The sequence below is a fragment of the Solea solea genome, chromosome 3 (assembly GCF_958295425.1).
Source record: "Solea solea chromosome 3, fSolSol10.1, whole genome shotgun sequence".
Lineage (NCBI taxonomy): Eukaryota > Metazoa > Chordata > Actinopteri > Pleuronectiformes > Soleidae > Solea > Solea solea.
In genome coordinates, this window is record NC_081136.1 from 16,719,009 (window position 1) to 16,740,765 (window position 21,757).

General features: G+C 38.8%; 1 protein-coding gene across 1 annotated transcript in view; it reads right to left on the reverse strand.

Moving 5' to 3' along the window:
* The window catches only part of LOC131455969 (collagen alpha-1(XXV) chain), a 180,945-nt gene that overhangs the window by 12,210 nt on the left and 146,978 nt on the right, over nucleotides 1–21,757 (reverse strand). The window contains exons 15-33 of the mRNA XM_058623895.1: nucleotides 18,831–18,863; nucleotides 17,514–17,549; nucleotides 15,509–15,553; nucleotides 13,829–13,891; nucleotides 11,712–11,780; nucleotides 11,048–11,092; nucleotides 10,548–10,592; nucleotides 9,804–9,881; nucleotides 7,991–8,014; nucleotides 5,853–5,897; nucleotides 5,687–5,731; nucleotides 4,872–4,952; nucleotides 4,688–4,750; nucleotides 4,518–4,568; nucleotides 3,254–3,280; nucleotides 2,105–2,185; nucleotides 1,098–1,133; nucleotides 294–347; nucleotides 108–161 (exon numbers count right to left, since the gene is read on the reverse strand). Of these exons, the coding sequence (XP_058479878.1) occupies nucleotides 108–161; nucleotides 294–347; nucleotides 1,098–1,133; nucleotides 2,105–2,185; nucleotides 3,254–3,280; nucleotides 4,518–4,568; nucleotides 4,688–4,750; nucleotides 4,872–4,952; nucleotides 5,687–5,731; nucleotides 5,853–5,897; nucleotides 7,991–8,014; nucleotides 9,804–9,881; nucleotides 10,548–10,592; nucleotides 11,048–11,092; nucleotides 11,712–11,780; nucleotides 13,829–13,891; nucleotides 15,509–15,553; nucleotides 17,514–17,549; nucleotides 18,831–18,863 (975 nt within the window). The remainder of the gene's footprint in view (nucleotides 1–107; nucleotides 162–293; nucleotides 348–1,097; nucleotides 1,134–2,104; nucleotides 2,186–3,253; nucleotides 3,281–4,517; nucleotides 4,569–4,687; nucleotides 4,751–4,871; nucleotides 4,953–5,686; nucleotides 5,732–5,852; nucleotides 5,898–7,990; nucleotides 8,015–9,803; nucleotides 9,882–10,547; nucleotides 10,593–11,047; nucleotides 11,093–11,711; nucleotides 11,781–13,828; nucleotides 13,892–15,508; nucleotides 15,554–17,513; nucleotides 17,550–18,830; nucleotides 18,864–21,757) is intronic.

The window sequence follows — 21,757 nt, forward strand, 5'->3', positions numbered from 1 at the left end:
CTGCTTGCCAGTCTTCAGGAAAAGTACAAATCTAATGGCTACTGATTCAATAACATTTGGACAATGACAAGCCTTTATTATACATCAAACAACAAAAAACAACTTACAGGAAGTCCATAAGGTCCCCTTGGCCCTGGCTCGCCCTGTGCTCCTTTCTCACCCTAACAGAAACAGATGAGTGTTTTATACATGATCCACTTTGGAAAAGAAGTGATACTAAATCACACAATCATGTGAATGCATGTCTTGTCTCCACAGTGAAATCAAAGGTCAAAGATAAATGTCCGTCTTACTATGTCACCCTTTGGCCCAGCAGGACCAGCTGGACCTGTAGGTCCATCCATGCCCTGCAAAGAGACATGTCGTTACGGTGGGTTTGTGTCATCGGACAGGGACAGCTCTTTCAAAGTGGATTTTCCAAAACAAACAGCAAATGGAAAAGTGATCATGTTTTGCAAATACATACATATTGAGTATTCCTCATGTACTGTACAACCAGTACACAGAGTTACAGCTGCTACATTGGCCACACAGAACAGTTATGACACTGCTGACAGTTAATGTATGAGTGTGTGTTAATGCTGAGTTAATGCAACACAGGACAAACAGGAGCCTGGAAATGTCTGCTGTAACACTGTTTTACGTATGGTTGCTATTCTGTTGACTACGCTCAGTGTGACCTGTTCATGAAAACTGGCTAAAACGTTAAAGGTAGAGTATGCATAACATTTCCCTAACAAAAAAACCCCAATAGATTAATCCAAGAATTATCTCTGTCATTCATCCTCAATGGGCCACTTTATCTGCAAAGCTATATCCTGCCACCATGGTGGTGTAAATCAACTCTATGAAAAGCAATTACATGCTTAGGCCCACGGCATGCCATTGTAGCCCAGGTGACTTTGCTTTGTAACAATTCCTGCATACTCTACCTTGAAAAGAAACTGCACATATCTCTTTTCAAACACAATAAAATGAGGTGATATGAGTGAAAACAAATTTGAGTCAAAAACGGAGGACTGTGTGGAAAATGTGAGGGAGAGAAGTGAAAAAAAAGTCGGGTGGTGAAGCCCCCCCCTTGGTCACATGACACTCACCCTAATTCCGGGCTTGCCGTCCAAGCCGGAGGCTCCCTGTGTGGTTATGGAGGTATGAGTGACATGAACAAGGTGGGATTAGTACCAGATGAACACTGTTATTAGGACAGGTTGATGGCAGGGTTCACACAACAACTAAATCACACTGTGTGTTACAGTGAAGTAGTCAGCCCAAGCAAATGGACATGAGGACAGAAAATGTAGCTGGCAATAGACACACACACACACTTCCTCAGACATACACGGAAATGTATACACCAGCCATTCCCAACGTGTGCTCATGGGTATATGGATACTGCAGATGGGCCGAGAAAGAAATGTGTTTTCCATTTCCAGTTTTCCATGATAGATTTGAAGAAATACTTCAAAAAACAAAGCGTTTAAATCATGTGTTATTTTTCTTTTATCTGACCTGCTATAGCAGCAGCCTAGTCCAGCAGAGTGAGCACAATGTTGTAGGGCTGCAACTAACGTTTATTTTTCATCATCGATTAATCTGTCGATTATTCTCTAGATTAATCGAGTAATGGTTTGTTCCATAAAATGTTGAAAAATGTTGATCTGCGTTCCTGAAACCTGTAAATGATGATGTTCTCAAATGTCATGTTTTGTCCACAAACCAAAATGATTTAGTTTTAATGATTTCTTTGTGATATGGAGCAAAGAAACACATTTAAAAAGCTGAAATATGTGAAAACTTGTTTTAATAATAAAAAAGATGATCAAAATTGTTGACAATTAATTTAGTAATTGATTAATTGAGTGATTGTTTCAGTTGGGAATTATCGATCATAGTTTTGTGTGTTGATCAGAGTCATGATTTAAGGTTTGGGTGGACCTCAGGAGGATTTCCAGATTTCAAAGTGTGGGAATGGCTGGTATACACTAACACACAACAACACAATCTGACAGGGCTAAATTACGACATGAGGGATTTCTTTCCATGGATGTGTGAAGACACTGAGGACAAGGGAAATTGGTTGGAGACGTCTTATGTCTGCACTTACAGGGAGACCCAAAGGTCCACGATCGCCTTTGTGTCCTGGCTCCCCTCTTATACCCTTCACACCATGTAGCCCGGCTTCACCCTGGGAACAAGGGGGGATAGAAGCAGACGTGACACAGTTGCTGTACCTGCAGTTGCACCTCAGGACTTGGCCTCCTAACACCGCTCTGTCAGTCTCTCTGTAGTTTTCCCTGTAGGTCTTTGCATGTCTGTGCTACATCTGCTGTGACTCCATTTAGTCCATGATTTCTAATCTCCAATTCCCCTTAGATGTAGATGTGGCTGCAAAACTATCTAACTATCTATCTGTCTGTCTGTCTGTCTGTCACAATTATTAGTAACCACATGGAAAAAAAAACATGAAACCGAACCAACAATGGCTATATTAGTTTGAAGTAAGTGTAGTGACCCAGTAGTGACCAACAAGACCCCAGTGTTGGGGTCTTGTGGGGTTGTCACAAGAGATCCATATTTGGTTGCCTTTTAATGGCATGGAATATCCAGCACTTACGAGTTAGCCAAAGTGTTGTCTTTAGGTTTTTCATTTTATTGTGTGAATCTGTCTACTCTGACAATTCATTGCCATTTGCTGCATGTTCTGCCAAGAAGCTCCTCCTCCTCTGAATGTCTTTCAACCAGATCTGTTGTATATATTGTTTTGATTGAGAGACTCCTATTGGCAGAGAGGTGTCAAACTCCTCTTCCTTCAAACACAGTGTGTGTGGCCGAGGCACAACTGCCAGTAGGTGATAGATGGTGGAAGGGGGGGGGGACCCCTGAATCAAATTTAGCTTAGGGCCCCATAAAGGCTTGGGCTGGCCCTGATAAGCTTGTTTGGTTCAATGTTATTATTGACTTAATTTTATATTTATTTAAAAATAGTTTTATTCTGCATCATAAATATGTTGCGTTATAATGATTTCAAACTCATTACTGCCCCCTCTTGAGCAAAAACAAAGAAATGTTGATCGGTGCAGCGCTAAAATTAAGTGAAAAAGTCTTCCTGTGTGAAAGAAAATACAGTCTCATCTGTTCATGAAACTAGATTTACAAGATTTGTTCTATGCATGAAAAACCTGAAATGAAAGTGTCTCTTTGTTAATTTACAGATAACTTGACTTGATTGTGCCCTTCTCTGATTAAAATTTACCTTTGGTCCTGGGAAACCATGGGGTCCCTAAAAAACATCAGACAGAAAGAGTATTATTATTATTATTTTTTCAATCACCTGGTCTGGTGATCAGTCAGTTTATAATGTATAATTATGTTACTTTCTACTACACAAACTATACAAGACAAAACAAAAATAAAAACTACTGAAGCACTGTCAATGTGCCAGAACAAGTAGAGCAGGTGCAGCACCAGGAAATTTCCCACAGGAATGCAGGTGTGTTTGTTTTTCAGTTGTGAGAGTGAAAACTGGGCGACAGCACTGTGGAATCACATAGACAACAAACGGGTGCTGGGCTACAATTATTCATGAGGAAGATTTGAAAGATTTGTGCTGAATAACCCCAGACACATTCTTAGTTTTGTCTTTCAGCACATGAGAAACTGTGAGAAAATACAAGATCCCAGTGTCAACTGTGGATGAATTAATAATTCATTTGTTTATCCAAGTAATTTGTGCCTGTTTTGGTTCCTGCACCAAAACTAACAAAACCAACCCAGCTACAAGGAGATTAAGATCATTAGCCAATATGTGATGACACATTCTTTCAGCTTCTCAGTATGTTACCAAACGCTAGGGCTACAAAATCAGTTGGGCCACATTTTCAAACCAAGAAATTTAGCTGAGCCAGACAATTTCTGTAGCTAGTAAGAAGGGGATGACACATTTTAAACCAGCACAAATGTATGTAAGGTACATCGCAATGTGCATTAGAAAATAATACAATACGTACACCTGAATAGAATCTGAGGTACTAGCAGTAATACTATTTTGGTCACACCTCAAAGTGCATAAAAATAAATGTGTTTGTCATATTTGACTGCATAAAATCAAAAAGGTGCACAACATTAGCAACAGCATTTGTTTATCTTTGCTTCTAATGGACAAACGTATTTGGCCACACCGGTTAAGTACAGAATTCAGGTGTTTTAATGAGGCTTCGGGGCTAGGCATCCTGTATAGTGCACATCATACACTACCCCCAACCATCTCAAAGTGCCTTTAAAAGAATACAAAAGTAACTATCAATGCTATCAAACCTATCAGGAGTGCTGTATTCATGGTCACTGCTACTGTGGGAATGTATGTAGGTATCAGTAAAAAGTATTTTCTAGTGGAACCACAGGCTGGGCCACTTTTGGTCCACATGTGGCCCACGGGCCACCATTTGAATAGGCTGGCCATAAGCAATTTAAAAGGGCAATATCCTCTGATGAGATGTTTTAATGCTTTAAAAACTCACCATGGGTCCTGGTGGTCCATGAGGCCCTGATGGCCCTGGAGGGCCAATGATCTGTAATATATACAGTTTATTATTATTACATTATAATATATAAAAAAAAAAAAAGAAGGTTTTTATTATATTTCAAAGTGACTGAAAACGGTGAAAGCTGAATCTTAATTGTAACTTACTGAAGAACCCTGAGGACCAGGTAGCCCTAAATCTCCCTTTTCACCTTTGGCTCCATTGATACCCTGAGAATAAGCAAAATCTTTACAGTGCTGTTGTCATCTCAAGAGAGGGTTGAACATTCCTTGTAACCACCTGTCAGGTATTTGTTTTTTGCTGTTTTTAAAGGTAGAGTACAATTCTTACAGGGAGCCCAGGTAAACCAGTTGTTCCTTTGTCCCCTGAAGCTCCAGGCATCCCCATGTCTCCCTTTGAACCTTTGTAGCCCTGAGAGAAGGAAGTAAAAAGGCTTTAGGTTTTAAAAAAATACCCATTGTTGTTGGTATTCATGAAAAAGTTTCCAACATGTAATTGTTAAAAAACAAAAAAAACATTGAACAAAGTCAACAGAAGCTGAATTAAGTGTTCATATTGGATTGCAGTTGAGGATGGACATACCCTACCCTAGTCCTTGGACATTGATCATCACTGGTCACCCTAACCCTAAGCTGAGGACACCAATGTGTAAATAAACATATATTGAATAACCACCAGAGGGCAACGGCCACTGGTTGCTAAAAGAGGTCCTTGAAAATGGAGGTCAATAGGAAAATGAACTTCTACTTCTCCAGGGTTCCCACACCGTGGTTGACATCAAATTCAAGGACTTTTCAATGATTTTCCAGGACCAATTCTTTCAAATTAAAAGACCGAATGTGCTGACACAGCTTAAGATGGAAGTCCATGGCGTCCACTTTTATTGATTTGCAGCACACTCTGCATTTGCAAAGAATTCAAGCATCATGTCTATTTTGGGCAATTTTCAAAAACCTTCAAAAAAAAGGGCCATGATTTTTTTTTTCAAATGCACAAACCTTCAAGGATTTCAAAGACCCATGGGAACCCTGCTTCTCACTTCATTTATAAGATTATTAAATAAAGAGTGAAACAATAAATATATATATACAATATATAAATGTACTAATACTGACTAAAATGAAAGACATAAAAGACCAACTTACTCGCTCTCCATCGAGTCCAGGGAGACCAGGCATACCACGATCCCCCTGTAACAAAAGAGAATTTCTTTACCAAACATGATGTGATGCAAGTGCTAACTGATTTGTGACCTTTTAAACACACCAAAACAAAGAAAATATCTAGAGAGAAAAAAAAGTATTATTATACCTTTATACCCTGTGGTCCAATTGGCCCTGGAGGCCCAGCAGGACCCTGCACACACACATAGATTTCTTTTTTTTTCACACTTATTAAACATAAAAACTACAGTTCAGTATAGCTCTACATAATCAGCTGAATTTGATAATGGGTAAAGAAAACACTGCCAACAACACAGCTTACGTATCACACTCAGATGATCCACAAGCAGTGCAAAATGTTAGCAGTCAGTAACCAGTTACCAAGAAGCTCAACTAAAAGACACATGCTGATGTCAAACATGTCAGCCAAATCATTTAGGCGTCAACATACACAGAAGGCGATTTACTTATTTAAGATTTCACCAAGTGGAAACACAAATATTCACTTATATCGCTGAAGGAATTATGCATTATGATATTAGGATGCAAGTTATCAAGTAGCAACAAATACATTAGCTCTAAGCCACATGACAGATGGAGAGCAAGACATCCATACAATGTAAGTCAATGATCAGATGTGTCTGAACTTAAGTAAACAAGGATGTTTGTCAACAATGTTATTTGTCAATATACAATACAATAAATACCAGTTGTATAGCCTACAAACAAACATAATAACACAGCTTAAAAGTGAGTGTGCAGTTTGTTTTGCACACAGGATTTACAGCTTCTATAGCTGAAAAAACTTAAAGGGACTGGACAGGATTTTTATGGTGTGGAGGTATGAGGTACTGACATATTATCAACACTGCCGTGATAACATAGCTGTTAGCCAAGGTAGCCATACATCTCATACAGTCCCCATTTTAAGTTGTCCAGTTTTTTTTGTTTTTTTTTGGAGTTGCACTAGAATGCAGCATAAATTCCAATGCTGAACAAAGGATTTCACAGAATTGCTTTTGTGACAGCTACGCCAACCAAGAACAGAAAATAACAGATTCACACACTATACTAAGATATCAACTAAGGTACAATATACTAAGAAAAATATATAACAAGAAAAAAAGATTAAACCTCATACACAATAAGAATAATGTATGTTGTGTCAAATATACAAGAAATTAATAAATAAGTACCAATACAGTGTACAAACAGTATACAAAAAAATAAGTGAATTGTTTATAATCTAATATATACATTTAAGTGTTGGAATATGCAACTACATTGGTACTAAAGATAAATGGTGGAGGCAGCAGTGGATGATCAACACACGTTTTCAACAGCAAAAGGCTAACTATTCTTAAGATATCAGAGACTTAAGCAGGCAGAGATTTTTTAAGGTTGAGCCTTTTGTCAAGTCCCTGCAGACAAGAGTGTTCAGTCAAGTCAGTGTTGATAATCGTGCAAAACCTCATGCAACCGCAGTCAAAAGGTGAAACTTATTTATTATACACTCACAGCTACACTTGCTGTCAGACTTCTAAAGCTCATTTCCAAACATGCTGATGAAACGATTAGATACTGGGGACATTTTTCATCAATTTAAATTTCTTAATTGTACAGATGCAATTTAGTTAATTTTCCCAACAGCACAAAGCCATTTAGACTTTTATCACTTTGAAATATAAATGCAGTGCCAACTCATGGGGCACAAATAAATGTTCCACTCAAGTTATATATATATATATATATCTATATACTGTATATAAATAAGACCAGCTTTTTTACACACACAAACACACATGAATGAATTGGTTGTGTCCTTGTCCTTGACCTGTATGTACTGATATCTGTCTTGACCAGCAGGTTATAGCAGGATAACACTGTCAAATATTTGTTTGTGTGGGCAATTATGTTATAAGTCTGAGGGCGCGTCGCACACAGTAATTTACTCAAACCTGTTGTTAAATTGGATAAGCCCAGACTTGCCTCTTGTTTCCACATGTCAGTTGATGGTGTAAGGATTTAAAGAAGACTTACATAAAATGTGTGCAAGTGTTCTTTGTTTCTAAACGTTGAAGTGAAATGGACGTGTGGGAGTATTTCTATTCATACATTGATGAAGCATGAAATGTTGCATCACATGTTGTGTCACAGGGTGCACAAATAAAGCAGCGCAGTGCAAACCAGGGGACTGGGGTTGAGTTGAGTTGAGTCCATGCGAGGAACAAAGATGAATCACTTGTGGAGATGACACAATGCATAGAATACACAGAGCCTATTTACCGTTACTGTAATAGAGGTAATCTTCTGCAGTGGACCAAAGGAGTGGAAATGGGGAGGAGATGAGAGATAAGTCACACAGATAACAAAACCTCTGTGCCAGCACATTTTCAAATACACCCTCGAAATGAGTCCTTCATGAAAAAGTAAAATAGTTGCTCACCTATTTATATATGTAGAAATCAGACACGTTCTTATCAACCAAAAACATAGAAAGTGATTAAACTGAGCTAATATACAATTTAAACGGAAATGCAATAAAATGTTTAGCTTCATTTATAAAGAAAGATTTAAAAGCTCATATTTGGACTCATTGAAAAAAATGTAAGAAGACAAACTGTAAACTATTGAAATATTAATTGGAGCTACATTATATGGACAAAAGTATTTGGCCACACCTGTTAATTAAAGTGTTTCAACCAGACCTGTCGCAACAGGTGTATAAACTCAAGCACCGAGCCATGCAGTCTCCATTTGGAAAACAAATTGGGTTGATCTGAAGAGCACAGTGACTTCAAGCGTGGTACTGAGATGCCACCTTTGCAATAAGACCTTTGCAACCCTGTTGTATATTCCACAGTCAACTGTAAGTTATATTATTAGAAAGTGGAAGTGTTAAGGAACAACAGCAGCTCCGCCACAAGGAGTAAGACCACATAAAATCACAGAGGGACTGCTAAGGCGTATGTGCGTAAAAGTCGCCATCACTCTGCTGATTCCACAGGAGAAGAGTTCCGAGCTTCCACGACATTAATGTAAGCACAAGAACTGTGGAATAGATTTCCATGGTTGAGCTGCTGCACACAAGCCTCACATCACCAAGTCCAGTACCAAGTGTCAGATGCAGTGGTGTAAAGCTCACCAATACTGAATCATGCTTCTCTGTCTCTCAGTCACATGGGCGAGTCCGTGGTTGGCAGGTGACGAGTGAACTGACTTCAGTTACTGTATCTGACTGCACTGTGCTGGAGGAGGGATAATGGTATGGGGCTGTTTTTCAGGCTTTTGGCTAGGCCGCTTATTTACAGTGAAGGATAATCTTAAAGTCATACTTTGCCAATTTGCATTTAGCTTTGTACTACTAGAATAGGGGTAGTATTTTTGAAAAATTGTGCTTCCCAACCTCAGTTTCCCCTGAGTCAAGAAATATCTTCATTCTTTTTTTTGTTACGTGCCCACCAGTGACACTTGGTCTGAGCCTTGGTCCGAGGCATGAAACTGCAACGCTAATTCTGCACTTTTTAGACCCACTCGTAGGGGGGACGGGACCTCATTCCCAGAATGTAAACAGTGTCCGCCATCTTTGCTAACAGATATGCTAACAGGACCAAGTGTCACTAGTGGGCACGTGACAAAGACAAGAATGAAGATATTTCACAACTGAGGGGAAACTGAGGATAAGACAAGATTGTTGACTGGCCAACCCAGACCCATAAAACCACTTCCCATAGAAACACTTTAAAATATTGAGGAAATTCCAAGAAGTCTGGAAGCTGTTATAGCAGTAAAAGGGGGATCAACTCCATATTAAAGTACTGTATATGTATTTGAATATGTCATTAAATTCCCTGTTGGTGCAATAGTCATGCATCCAAATACTTTTGTCCATATAGTGTACATGTATGAGGAGGTAATCATCCAGTAATCATATATACACACACACACATATATATATATATATATATATATATATATATATATATATATATATAAAGAGCAGTCAATTCTGCATTTAAATGTTATTAATTCAGTAATTCAGCTCAAATATTGGCAAACACAACAAATACCCCTGCAGATAAAGGTTTCATCATCTGACCTGTAAAGCCTCCTGAATGTTTCCGTTGTAGTCGATGATTTCTGTCACCCCTTGGTCGCCTTTCTGCCCAGGAGGCCCCTGATCAACATCAACACAACACATTTAATACACATACTACACACTTCCAATTATGAGACCCGGATCCGGATTGAATGCTGCCCCCTTGTGGTAATGCGTGGATATTGGAGTATATGCACTGTAAATATGAATTATCATAATGAAATAAAGAAACAAATGAGAAATGTATATTTACATTCATTGACTCCCTGTTATGAACCTTAATAGATGTAACAACTAAACTTCGGAGCTCGGAGCTCATCAGTGAACACTGGAGCATGTGCAAAAACCAGGTTTAAGATTCTTAATTGATTTTTAAAAAAAAAATCATTTGCACATTAACTTTTGAGTGAACTTACAGTATGAAGTGTGATGCTCCATTTGATTTGATTTGCATGTCATTTTAATTGTGATTGGAATCATGCTACTAACTAAACCACCTGAAACCAGAATTCCCTCCCTTTGATTCAATGGAGAGCAAATAAGAAGCAGAAAGCCCAGTCGGGACATTTAAAGATACATATTTTAAATGCAAGACCCAGAGACAGACAAAGTGCTGCCACCTTGTGGTAATTTTGTGGCAACAGGAGTAACTGCACAGCTACACGTTTTCGCTGTTAAATATTAATCATCATGTAACATATAATGAAATCATCAAAGAAATCATTAAAGAAATTTGATATTTACCTTCAGGCCAGCGGCTCCCAAATCTCCTTTATCTCCAGTCTCACCCTGATTTAAGAAGGAAAATAAATGTTTTCCAAAGCTGCTGTTATGACAATGTATAACAACTACAAACTGTATGACATCACTTTTTATCAGCAACATTGATTGTGGAAATTTGACTTAATTGATCTATTTTTGCATAAGAAATAGCCCAGTATTAAGAAAGAAAAACAAACGCTTGAAATAAATCTGAAACCCATAGCCAAGTGGTAATGTAATGTAAGGGAACTCGGTTTGTAATCGGGTTGCCGCCAAGAGTCCCCACCAGGTCAAAGGGCTGGGGTTCCCCCTGAGCAAGGCACCCAACTCCCATTGCTCCACAGACGCTGCCTCAATGACTACAACTGGTTAAATGGTAATTGGTTAAAACTACAAAACAATCTAAGATGTCAGATGTTTATCATTTCTGCAAATAAAAAAGTGCAAGACATTTTTAAAGAAAACACATTTGTCGTGCTCACCTTTGACCCTTTAAAACCAGGTGTACCAGCCTCTCCTTGTGAACCCTGCCATGAAAAAAGAAAGACATAATTAACGAGGGATTCAGGCAACATACTGAAAAAAAAAAACAAACGAAAGCAAAGAATATGTGGTATAAACAATGAATAAATCATTATTTGTCAAAGGAAAAAATTCATACTCATACTCCTCCTGAGACAGCAACACAGTCAGCCTCACTAGATTAAGCAGCTTTTAATATACCAGAATACTGACAAGCAGTGTAGAAGTGTTTATTTGAACTCTGGCCTTGATGAAGTAGAGTTTTCACTTTTGGGGATTCTCATCAGATATGAAATGGATCTCTGGGTTGTCCAAGTTTACACTGGAGTTGAAGCTGTCGCTGCTGTTTCAGTGCCAGACATAAACACTGGTAAACTCATTTATACGTGGTTTACTTTACACAGGCCCCAGGGTGAAAAAAGCCTTACAGACCATAACTGTTTAACCAGCTCTCTTTGTTGACCCAATTTCTTATTGGATAGATTGAACAAAGCCAAGCTTTTGGGAACGCACTTTTACTTACTGTGCTTTGACCACTGACACTCTAGGTGGCAGCAAAAAACAATCACCCACATGGGTGAAAGGGCTGCTATAGGAGAATACACATGCACATTAATCACTGACCTTTGGTCCGAAAGGGCCGATTTCTCCTCGCTCACCCTTTCCTGGTGGCCCATGATCACCTCGCTCACCCTAAACAAAAGAGAGAAAGAATGTTGATACATGTAAATTAAATAAAGATATATAGAAATGTCTTTTTTTTTCATTCTAACATGAAACACATGCTATTGGACAAAAATTTGCAACTGTAATGCAGACCAAAATTCTTATAGTATTTAATTTCCTTGTTTTGGGGATTTGGCTTGTAAGCAGAGGTTTGCTGGTTGAAATCCCGACATATCTGAATCTCCTCAGATCTGGAGTACCTCTCAACAAAGTACCCAATCCCCATTGTTTCCCATTAGACATTCTAAAATTGACCCCAACATCCAGCATACTCCTAGTGCTGGTACCAAGCCCAGATAAATGGAAGTTGTGAAATATGCAGATATGCATCATGGAAAAAGTAGGGAGAGGCCTAAAGAATAATAATGACAACATTTTTTGTTTAATAACCTTGCTGGTTTTGATTTATTTTGTTTTGTTTTACTTTATTTATCTCTACTTCTAGCGCTGTAATTTTTCAAGCTGTTTGTAGACACTACATTTTTGAATAAATAGGTTAAATAATAACAATTAACTTTAAGTTTTAATTCGAATGTGTGACTGTAGTTCTCCTGTCACATGCGTTATCAAGGAAAAGTGCAGATACTCGCATGTTCATGTTCCTTAATGTTTTGCAGTATTGACACAACTGAAGAATCTATACCACAAGAGCTTCCCGCCCCGTCTGCTGAGTTTGCTTACTCAACAGATTTATATGGTGAATCGGCCTCTGCACTTCCTGGTAGACATGTTCAAGTCTCGCTAAGTTTAATATTTGACAAACAAAAAAAAGCCGCTGCTGTCTGGTATTCCTTTTTTTTAACTCTCTTAAGGTGAAGTGACTGAAGAGAGCCAATAGATGGGGATGTGGTATAACTCAGAGCCCATACAGTTGATGACTGACTACTGATGCTCAAAACCAAGTGGGTCATTATTCATACATCATACAACATATACAGATACAACATACATATTTAAGACGACAATGCAAGATTAAAAAATCTTAATTATCAATGGAGCAGAGACAACCAGATGATGCAGATATTCATGGTTTATTACTGCTGGCTCCACCCTTTGATAATATCATGGCTCAAAGGGAGAAGGTTTTGGCTCATTCTGACCACTTCCATGTGATATTTCGACATGAGTGCAGTGATGATCACTGATAATAAAACCACAAACTCAGTGATGGGATGTTATAATAATTAGAAGTTTGATTCATGTAAGAAAATCGTGATTCTTATCTTCAAAGTTTCTAAATCGATTAAGAACTTCCAGCATAGCCATTTCATTTCAAAAGATCTGCATCCTTATAGTGACATAGAAAACAAAGACTTTCAGTTTTATGAGTAGAATTGAGCCACGGTATATCCTCGTAACTTTTTCAGGTTATACCCAGGACACTTTAGTTTAAGTTTAACTTAAATAAATGTAAAATGACATTGCCTTTTTCCAACTATAGAAGCTACTTTTATACTTATTCCACTATTACACTACACTGATTTCTACTTTCCAGAGTAGACTCCCAAATTAGCAGCTCTATTTATATATATCAAAAAATGACTGTGAATTGTAAATCTTTTGAATCTAAAATTTATTTTTAGGAATCGGAATCATATCAAATTGTGGGATTCTTAAAGATTCACACCTCTAATAATAGCCTAGGAAAGCTCTTCAATACTATTGTCAGATAGAACACTGCGGCCCCCTTTACAACTGGCATTAATATTTGTTTTGAAAACAAATGTTCTATCCAATTCGATGCATCTCTGATGAATCACCAGTGTGTCTTACAACAACTACAGGAGCAGAAATATGTTGGTGGCTTTGAACACAGCTAACATGAAAGTGTTGGGGGGGATAACCGTGATCGGATCTTGATGTGGACACCGGAGACGCATGTTAATACCACGTGTAAATGCATGTGGTGAAGCGCTTAACGAATGTTATCTGATCACAGATAAGACATTCTAATGCAAGGTGTAAAGGGTCCGACAAACAGGATTCCAGGAGTCACTGTGGAAAAACAACCATACCTTAGTCCCTGGGAGGCCTGGAAGTCCTGGTTCTCCCTGGGGGCCTAGGAATCCAGGCTCACCCTAGAAAAAAAACACAAAAAAACTTAAATCAGCAAACATTACAAAATTTCCCTCTCTGTATTTTTTGGTTGCCTCACTACCTCCACCTGCAGTTACTGAATGGTAAAACACTAAGATGCACGGGCAAACGTATTTGAAACAATATGCATGCTCACACACTTGCAAGTGCACACAGACTTACGCTCGGGGACACATGCATGGATCACACACACACACACGGGATGCAGATCTGCACCTTGATTTGACTGCAGTAACAAATCATAGCCTGAGTAGATGTAACCTGTGACCTCATTAGAAGATTCAAAACATTGTTTCATTTGCATTTTCCCTTTAGGAGAGGTGAGCTTACAGCATGAGGTGTGATGCTCCATTTGATTTGATTTGCATTTCATGTAATAGTGATTGGAATATATGACTTAATCATCTGCAATCAGAGTTTCCCCTCCCCATAGTGCAGAAACTCTGGAAGCCTTTGGATTTGGTAATGAACTCTGGCTTCTCAAACGTCCACATTTTGATTGGATAAGCGGCAAAGAATGTGCAGCGAGCCGAGCTTGGAACCCACGAGTGCTAACGTTAGCAAAAATGATTGTTAGGCTCCATCAAGCATTCAGTCTCTTAAGTGAAACAGGAGAATAAAAAATATAAAATGAAAAAAAAAATACATGCACATTCAGAAGAAGAATGACCAACGTCAACAACAACATCTCATCATGCTTGTTTGAGCATTCAACATGTTATAACTTCAAGCTAATGAGTGTAAAGAGGTGAGCGCTATTCTTTAAGTGGAAGATTATAATATGTTGTTTAATTTCTCCATGTGCAGTAAAAAAAAAAAGAAAGAAAAAAAAGCTCCTTAAAAATCTAACTTTCTTTAATTGGTAAAAAAGTCGTTTTCACACACTCAGCAACTTGATGTCACTTCCAGATCAAGTAGACTGGAGTGAAGTGAGGCCTTTTCCATGAATGCAGTGGTCTGATCATTAACTCATAGACCTCTATTGCTGTGTCTCCATCACTGTGTGGTTCGGTTTGGTACAGTACGGTACTTTTTGGAATGGTAAAGCCCTGGGTCAGGCTTGTTTATCGACTGAGAACAGTAGCTACAGTTACTTGGAAGACGGGTTGTGGGCTGTGTCTGACGGCCGCGTCAGCGAGATTTGTAGCATGACTGGTGCAACAGCAGAAGACAACACAACAGGCAACAACTGAAGACATCCATCAGCTGTTTGTCTCAACGAGACGTCAACTGAAGAACCAATCGCAAGGGACTATGTGCCGTGCTGTACCAAACCAAACTGTTCCACTCGGTGGAAACCCGGCTTATGTGGTTCCCAAACCTTAATGAGTCCCTTTTCTTGCCCACTTCTCAGATCAAAAGCATCAACTGTTCGGCCTTGTCACTTTGCCTAAGCTCTCTACTTTCTCCTGTGTTGGACGTGTAGGTATTATTGCGCCTCTGCTACTGCCGGCAGAAAATGCGTCATACATAAGACATTGATGAAGGGTCAGCTTTTGCGTTTTGCATTTGGACTCTGCTGCAGACAGGCTGAAGCGGATGGACAGGGACAACACTGGGAGAATGACCGGTGGGGGGTAAAAACAGCGAGCATTTACCTTTATCCCTGGGAGTCCAGGCAGCCCTGGAAGTCCTGGCTCTCCCTACACATAGGAAGAGTGTGACATGTTACAGCCAAGCCAAGCTAAGCTGAGTCAAGCCTCATCTGAGGGCTCATCTGTGGGGGTTCTATTAGCTTTATACCTAATTTTCTAAGCATTTTTCGGCTACTGTTATTCTGAAACGTGGTCTGCTGTCTACGAGCGTACGTTGACTGTTATTTGCTTGCGGTGAGCACTAGCAGAAGGTACTGCACATGCACTTTCATAACAACTCATGCAGCCATGGCTTGACGGTGGGATTAGTGCTTGTTAGCCCTCCACAAAGTGCAATAAAGTAGATTTTTTTAATGGTTTTCATTGGTTCGGGCAGGTGTGAAAAGTTTGGATTCTTGGAATTTGTGGATTAAAGCTGCACAAGATATTGTGGCTCCAAGGTCAGTAGAGTTTGGCAGTGCCAGGAGTTGAGAGTCCACTAATTTCTCTGTTACCATTGTGGGGTGATTGTTAAGTTAAGAACTCCAGACTCTCGTTATTTAAGTTAACGCACAGTCATTTAATCAAAAATCATTTAATCAAAATATACCATGTATTTATGGTATATGAAATGGACTGATTTAGCGATGCATGAGAACGACCAACTGTAATGGCACTCACTGCTCTATATTGCCGTTGTGTAAAATTAACAAATTAAAATCTTTCTTGTGAACAACTTAATATTTTGAGGGCCGTCATGATGGGAAATGTAATTTGTAAGTGTGTCAGCACAAGCAGAATGTCGAGATAAGATAAAGCGGTAAGAAATTATAGAGAATGGGAGGTTTTTTTGCAACACAGCATAAAAAAAAGATTTGCTAAAAGCCCTTCTGTCTGTCTTGTCCAAACAGAAAAAAGGGGGGGGGGGGATTAATGGGGTACAGCACTGTGGATTAAAAAGTATAATTAAATGGAGCACGATTGGGATTCTGGCAGCAGTTAATTTGAGGGACAAGTTCTTTATTTTGCAGGAATAATTGCTTTTCCTTTCGCTGCATGCTTGTTTTATTAGTATCTCAGCAACTGTTTCTTCAACAAGAAAGAGATTATACCAAAAATAGTTCACATTGCAAAAATCTGTGTAGCAGGGCAAATGCAAAGAAATGTCATGGGACGGACCTGCTTCGAGTAGAATTACAGGTCACAATAGAGCAGCACAAACATTCAGAAATGCTCGTCGAATACCTGGGATCATACATTGGCTCAGAACAAGTATCAGGCCAAAGTCAATGTAAAATGAGTCACATGAGTGCTGTGATGTGTCTGCTCAGTGGAACCCCCCATGAACAACCAGTTTTTGTTACATTTTAAACTGGGCTTGAAAAGCTCTTGCGAAAACCTGAGCTGGTTTATTCTCTTGCACAACACACTCGAGTGTCATCTCTAATATGTGCATATTCGCGAAGATGGAAATGGACAGAAAGTCTCTGATCGTGAAATATTCTTTTCTCACCGCGGTGCAAAAAGCATTGGTAACATTAACACTAAATATGATCACAACTCATACGGTTCTTTTGCATGATTTAAACTGTTTGAGATTAGATCAGACTTTATTGATCCCACATTGGGGAAATTCACTTGTTACAACAGCAGGGTTGGCTACAGACAAGTAATAAAATATGATATATAATAAGGTATTTAAAATATACAAAATAGAGAAATGAAAAGTATCAAAAATGACTCATAGAAAATTATATTTTGAACATGTTTACACATGTTGCACACCTAATTAACAGTGGAAGTGAGCAGAACAGGATAAAAGTGCAGTGACACACACTTGTTGCACGTGTGTTGAGTATACTGTATATATGACAGGCTGGGGGAATAATGAAAAACTGAATAATTGTAATAGTGAGCTGGGGTTATTTAGACTAATTATATAACGAAAGATGAATCCACTTATAGTCCTCATTGTAATCGCTCTATCTACCATGTATCAAGAGTAATGTGAGCAAAGTCCAGTTATTACCTTGTGTCCACCTCGCCCAGGCTCTCCAGGTTCACCCTGCAACACATGCAAACACTTTTATTTTAAACAGCTTCATTTCTGGATCGGACTCCATCACCTCTTTGGAAATCCTTCAACAAGTGTGTTAAGTTTCCTCATTTCTCTCCGTCTTGCAACTTCAGGAAATTGTTATTGGCATGTTTTGTAATTTGAGATAAATACACAGAGATACTTCAATTTCACTAAAGTTCCTGCTACTATAAACAAAAAGTGGTTAATGTGGTTAATCAGATATGTCGATACCGACACTCTTTTTACTGTTTTACTAATAATTAATGTGAACAACTTATTATCTTGATGATGAGAAATGTAATTATTAAAGTGTCAGCACAAGCAGAATGCCTGAAAAATGACTGACAAGATAAAGCGGTAAAACCTCTGATCATCAAATATTCTATCTTCCTTCTCTTATTGCAGTACTGACAACATAGTTAACATGAACACGACATACAGTATGATCACAACTCATGTGGATCTCCTGTTTTCACTGATAAATCTGCAAAATTCCTAATGCCAATAGATGATGCAAATGCTTGTTTATTTTTATTTTAAACTGGTTAATTTCTGGATCAGGCTACAGATCAGGCTACAGATCAGCTCTTTGGAAATCCGACAACAAGTGTGTTAGGTTTCCTCGTTTCCCCTCCATCTTACAACTTGTTGGTCATTTCAGGAAATTGTTATTGGCATGTTTTGTAATTTGAGATAAATACACAGAGCTATTTCATAAAAGTTTCTGCTACTATGATTTATTAAATTTAGTGTATCCACCACCAAGCTTATTAGAAGTAGGCATTTTCCAGTTCCGTCTCAGTCTCCTCATAATTCAAAAAATGTTACAGCCTTTTTTTTTTCGATTCAGTTCTTTCTCTAAAGCTTTTTCTTCTTCTATTTGTGTGCATCTGAAATTCTGAAAATGCTACAGTTATAGCTCGACTACACAGTTTAATTGGACCAATGTTCCTGCTACTATCGATACCAATAATGTTTTACTCTTGACACTGAAATAACTTCATATAATGTTAATTTGTGGTTTGTTTTGGTTGATGCTGTTTTTTTTCTCATTCACATGTAATTGATTTGTAGTAAATGTAAAAATGTTCAGGTCTTCTTCATATTATTATCGCTTTTAATTAGTTCACTGTTTTCTTTTTGTGGGGGCCTTCTGGGAACATGCTTGTGACCGCACGTCTGTATGAACTGTGTATTTCTTTTTCACCTGTAAATAAAAAGTGTATCAAAAAAAAACAAACATTGAAAAAGCTTTATAACACTCACCTTAATGCCGGCTGCAGAGGAACCTGCATCTCCCTAAGAAAAATGGAGAATAAAAAGGAGAATGAAATAGTCAAAAGTGTCTGTTGTTTCAAATGCAAGAGGGCTTTCAATCAAGTCAGTACTAGGTAGTACTGTATAATAATGGTTAACAAAAAAACATAATACAACCCTATACTTTCACAGATTAACAGTACGTCATCACAAAAGCTGGAAAGAGCATCTTTATTACCGACAATTTTCACACTGAGTGCAGCTGCATGGTAGTGATGACGTGGGGGCTGAAATTTCACACTAAATAAAGAACAACCATAACAGTAAATGATGTAAAATGGGCTTGATTCTTATACTGTACTAACGGCAGCCATTTAAACACACATTTCATTACGCTTTCCTCAGGTAGGGTAGGGTGTGGAACCAGAGCAAACTTAAATCACATTTTTCCTCAAGAAGTCATCCAGACAGCCAGGACCATGCCCTTTCTTATATGCACACTGCATCACTACTGTAGCGTACAGTAAAAACAGACGTAAAATAAAGGGGCCAATGAGTGTAATTATGGGCGGTTGGTGGGAAAAGGGGGCTGTGGAGAAGAAGACGGGGTCTGCAGCTCTGGTGTGGACTGTGGTTTTCACGACACACACACACGCCTCACGCTCAGAAGTTGCTGGAGGAATTTCTCTCTCCCTCAGCATTTTATGGCAGTCATTACAATGCATAGCACACAAGGCAATGTTTAATTGCGGTGCTGTTTACAGCTGGGCTTTGTTGCACACACAAGGGCGTCTCCATCCTTATCTTAAAAATTTACAATTTTAACATGGGCACCGTTACGAGTACGTACACATCCTGGTGATGTGAGAGGATGGACTTTTAGAGTTGGCTGTGAAAGCAAGAAGTCGCTAAGTTAAAGCTTGCACGCGCTTTTTGCATGACATAAACAGTTTTCAACACATATTGCAAAAAGCAACATGTGGTTTAACATAAGTAACACACAATAAAAGAGGCTGATTATCCTGACTTTTTGTTGTGTTGTGTTGAACAACTGTTTCCACAAACTAACCCCAACAAAGAAGGAGCTGGTTTACACCCGTTTCTTTCCAGTGAGGCTTTGTATGAATATCTCATATCTGTACTTGATCGTTAGAAAGACAAACAGCAAAAGATCTCACCTTGTAATAAAGTCAACTTATAAAGTATTTAGAAAGTAAACTGAAATGGTCTGTATTTATACTGTATAGCAACTTGATGACCACTCAAAGCTGCATGCTTTACACTACAGTTTTTTCCATTCAGCCATTCACTCACACGTTCATACAGTGTGTCTATCTGCACTTTTTCTATCACACAGCTTTCATACCCATTCACACGCTACCAGCACAGTTGTCATGAGCGATGTGGAGTTAAGCATGCTCAAGGACATTGGCATGTAGACTAGTGGATCCAGGAATCAAACCCACAACTTCAAGCTGAAAGATGACTCGCCACAGCGAGTCATCCTTATAATGCCCCATAGTTATATGGAGCAAAGAAACCAGAAAAGAGATTCGATTCATCGATTATCAAAATAGTTAGACGATTAATTAAGTCGTCAATTAATAATCTATTATTTGAGTAACTGTTCCAGCATCATTTTATCGCCCAGGCCAGTCTTGTGATTGAATATTAAAAGAAAGACTTCTTATTTCATTCTCTTATCATATTTTTTTCCATGTTATTATTTAGATTTTTTTTTTAATTACCTTGATATTGTAAAGTGTTATGTAAATAAATGTATTGATTGATTGATTGATTAATGGTGAAGCTATGGACCGCAGAAGCATCTTTTCTTTTTCATTTTAAGCAGGAGTTCAACTAATACTTGGAAAAACAAGATTACATTAGTTTACATGGTTCTAATCAAACAGCCACCACAATCCAGGGGAAAACAAGTATCAGAGAATGCAACACAAGCAATTAACGCTCCCTTTTTCCCTGCTGCTGAGCTGATAAACACCACTGACGTTTTCTGTGACGACAAACCCAACGCAAGTCACACCAAGTTTGAGAACTGAGTGAGAGTTTTCACTAGTCTAATCTAGTGAAAGTACTAGGAGATGGAAAAAAGTGTTGGAGTTGGGAGGTGAGTTGAGGTGTGGCATGGCGCGCTGAAATGTCCCAGCTGGGCCAATTACCAACTTGTGATTTAACCACAGAGTGGAGCAGGAAGGAGAGCTGTCACCGCAGCTCCATTTCATTACAGCCACCCGAAAGTGTCTCTGCGCGTTGGCATTTGGAGATAATGGCGTGAGGGTCTTCAAATGTTCGACAGTAAATCAGTCAAATGAGAATGGAGATGGAGGGGATTAATTACTGAGCAGTGAAGCCACAGCAGAGTGGTGACAAATGTCATGTTTGAAGCAAATCATAACTCTTACTTCACATCATGATCATCAGCAGCAGAGCTGACCGTAAGTCACGGCCTCGAGCTAAACCTCAACTTCAGTCAGCCAATATGTTTCCTTGCAGAGTTAAGCTACGGTTATAACTTGACTACGCCGTTTAATTGGACTACTATCGCTGAGCACTTGCTGGGAATCGATTTATTAAAGTCAGTGTGTCCACCGCTATGTGTATGTGAGGGTGGTGCAGGACATGTATGAGGACAGTGAGACAGTGTTGAGGTGGTTTCAAGGTGGAGGTGAGATTTCATCAGGGATCAGCTCTAAGCCCCTTCTTGTTTGGAATGGTGAGGGTCTCCACAGACTATGTTGTTTGCAGATGATACTGCATCGAGCAAGTGTGTGTACCTGTGTGTGATGAGAGGTGGGAATCACAGGGTAACTCATGATATGATATGGGATGAGATACATGGTGAGATACACGATACCAATAATATCCCAATACAAGAATTTTGTGTTAATATCAGCGATACATCACGATATCTGTCT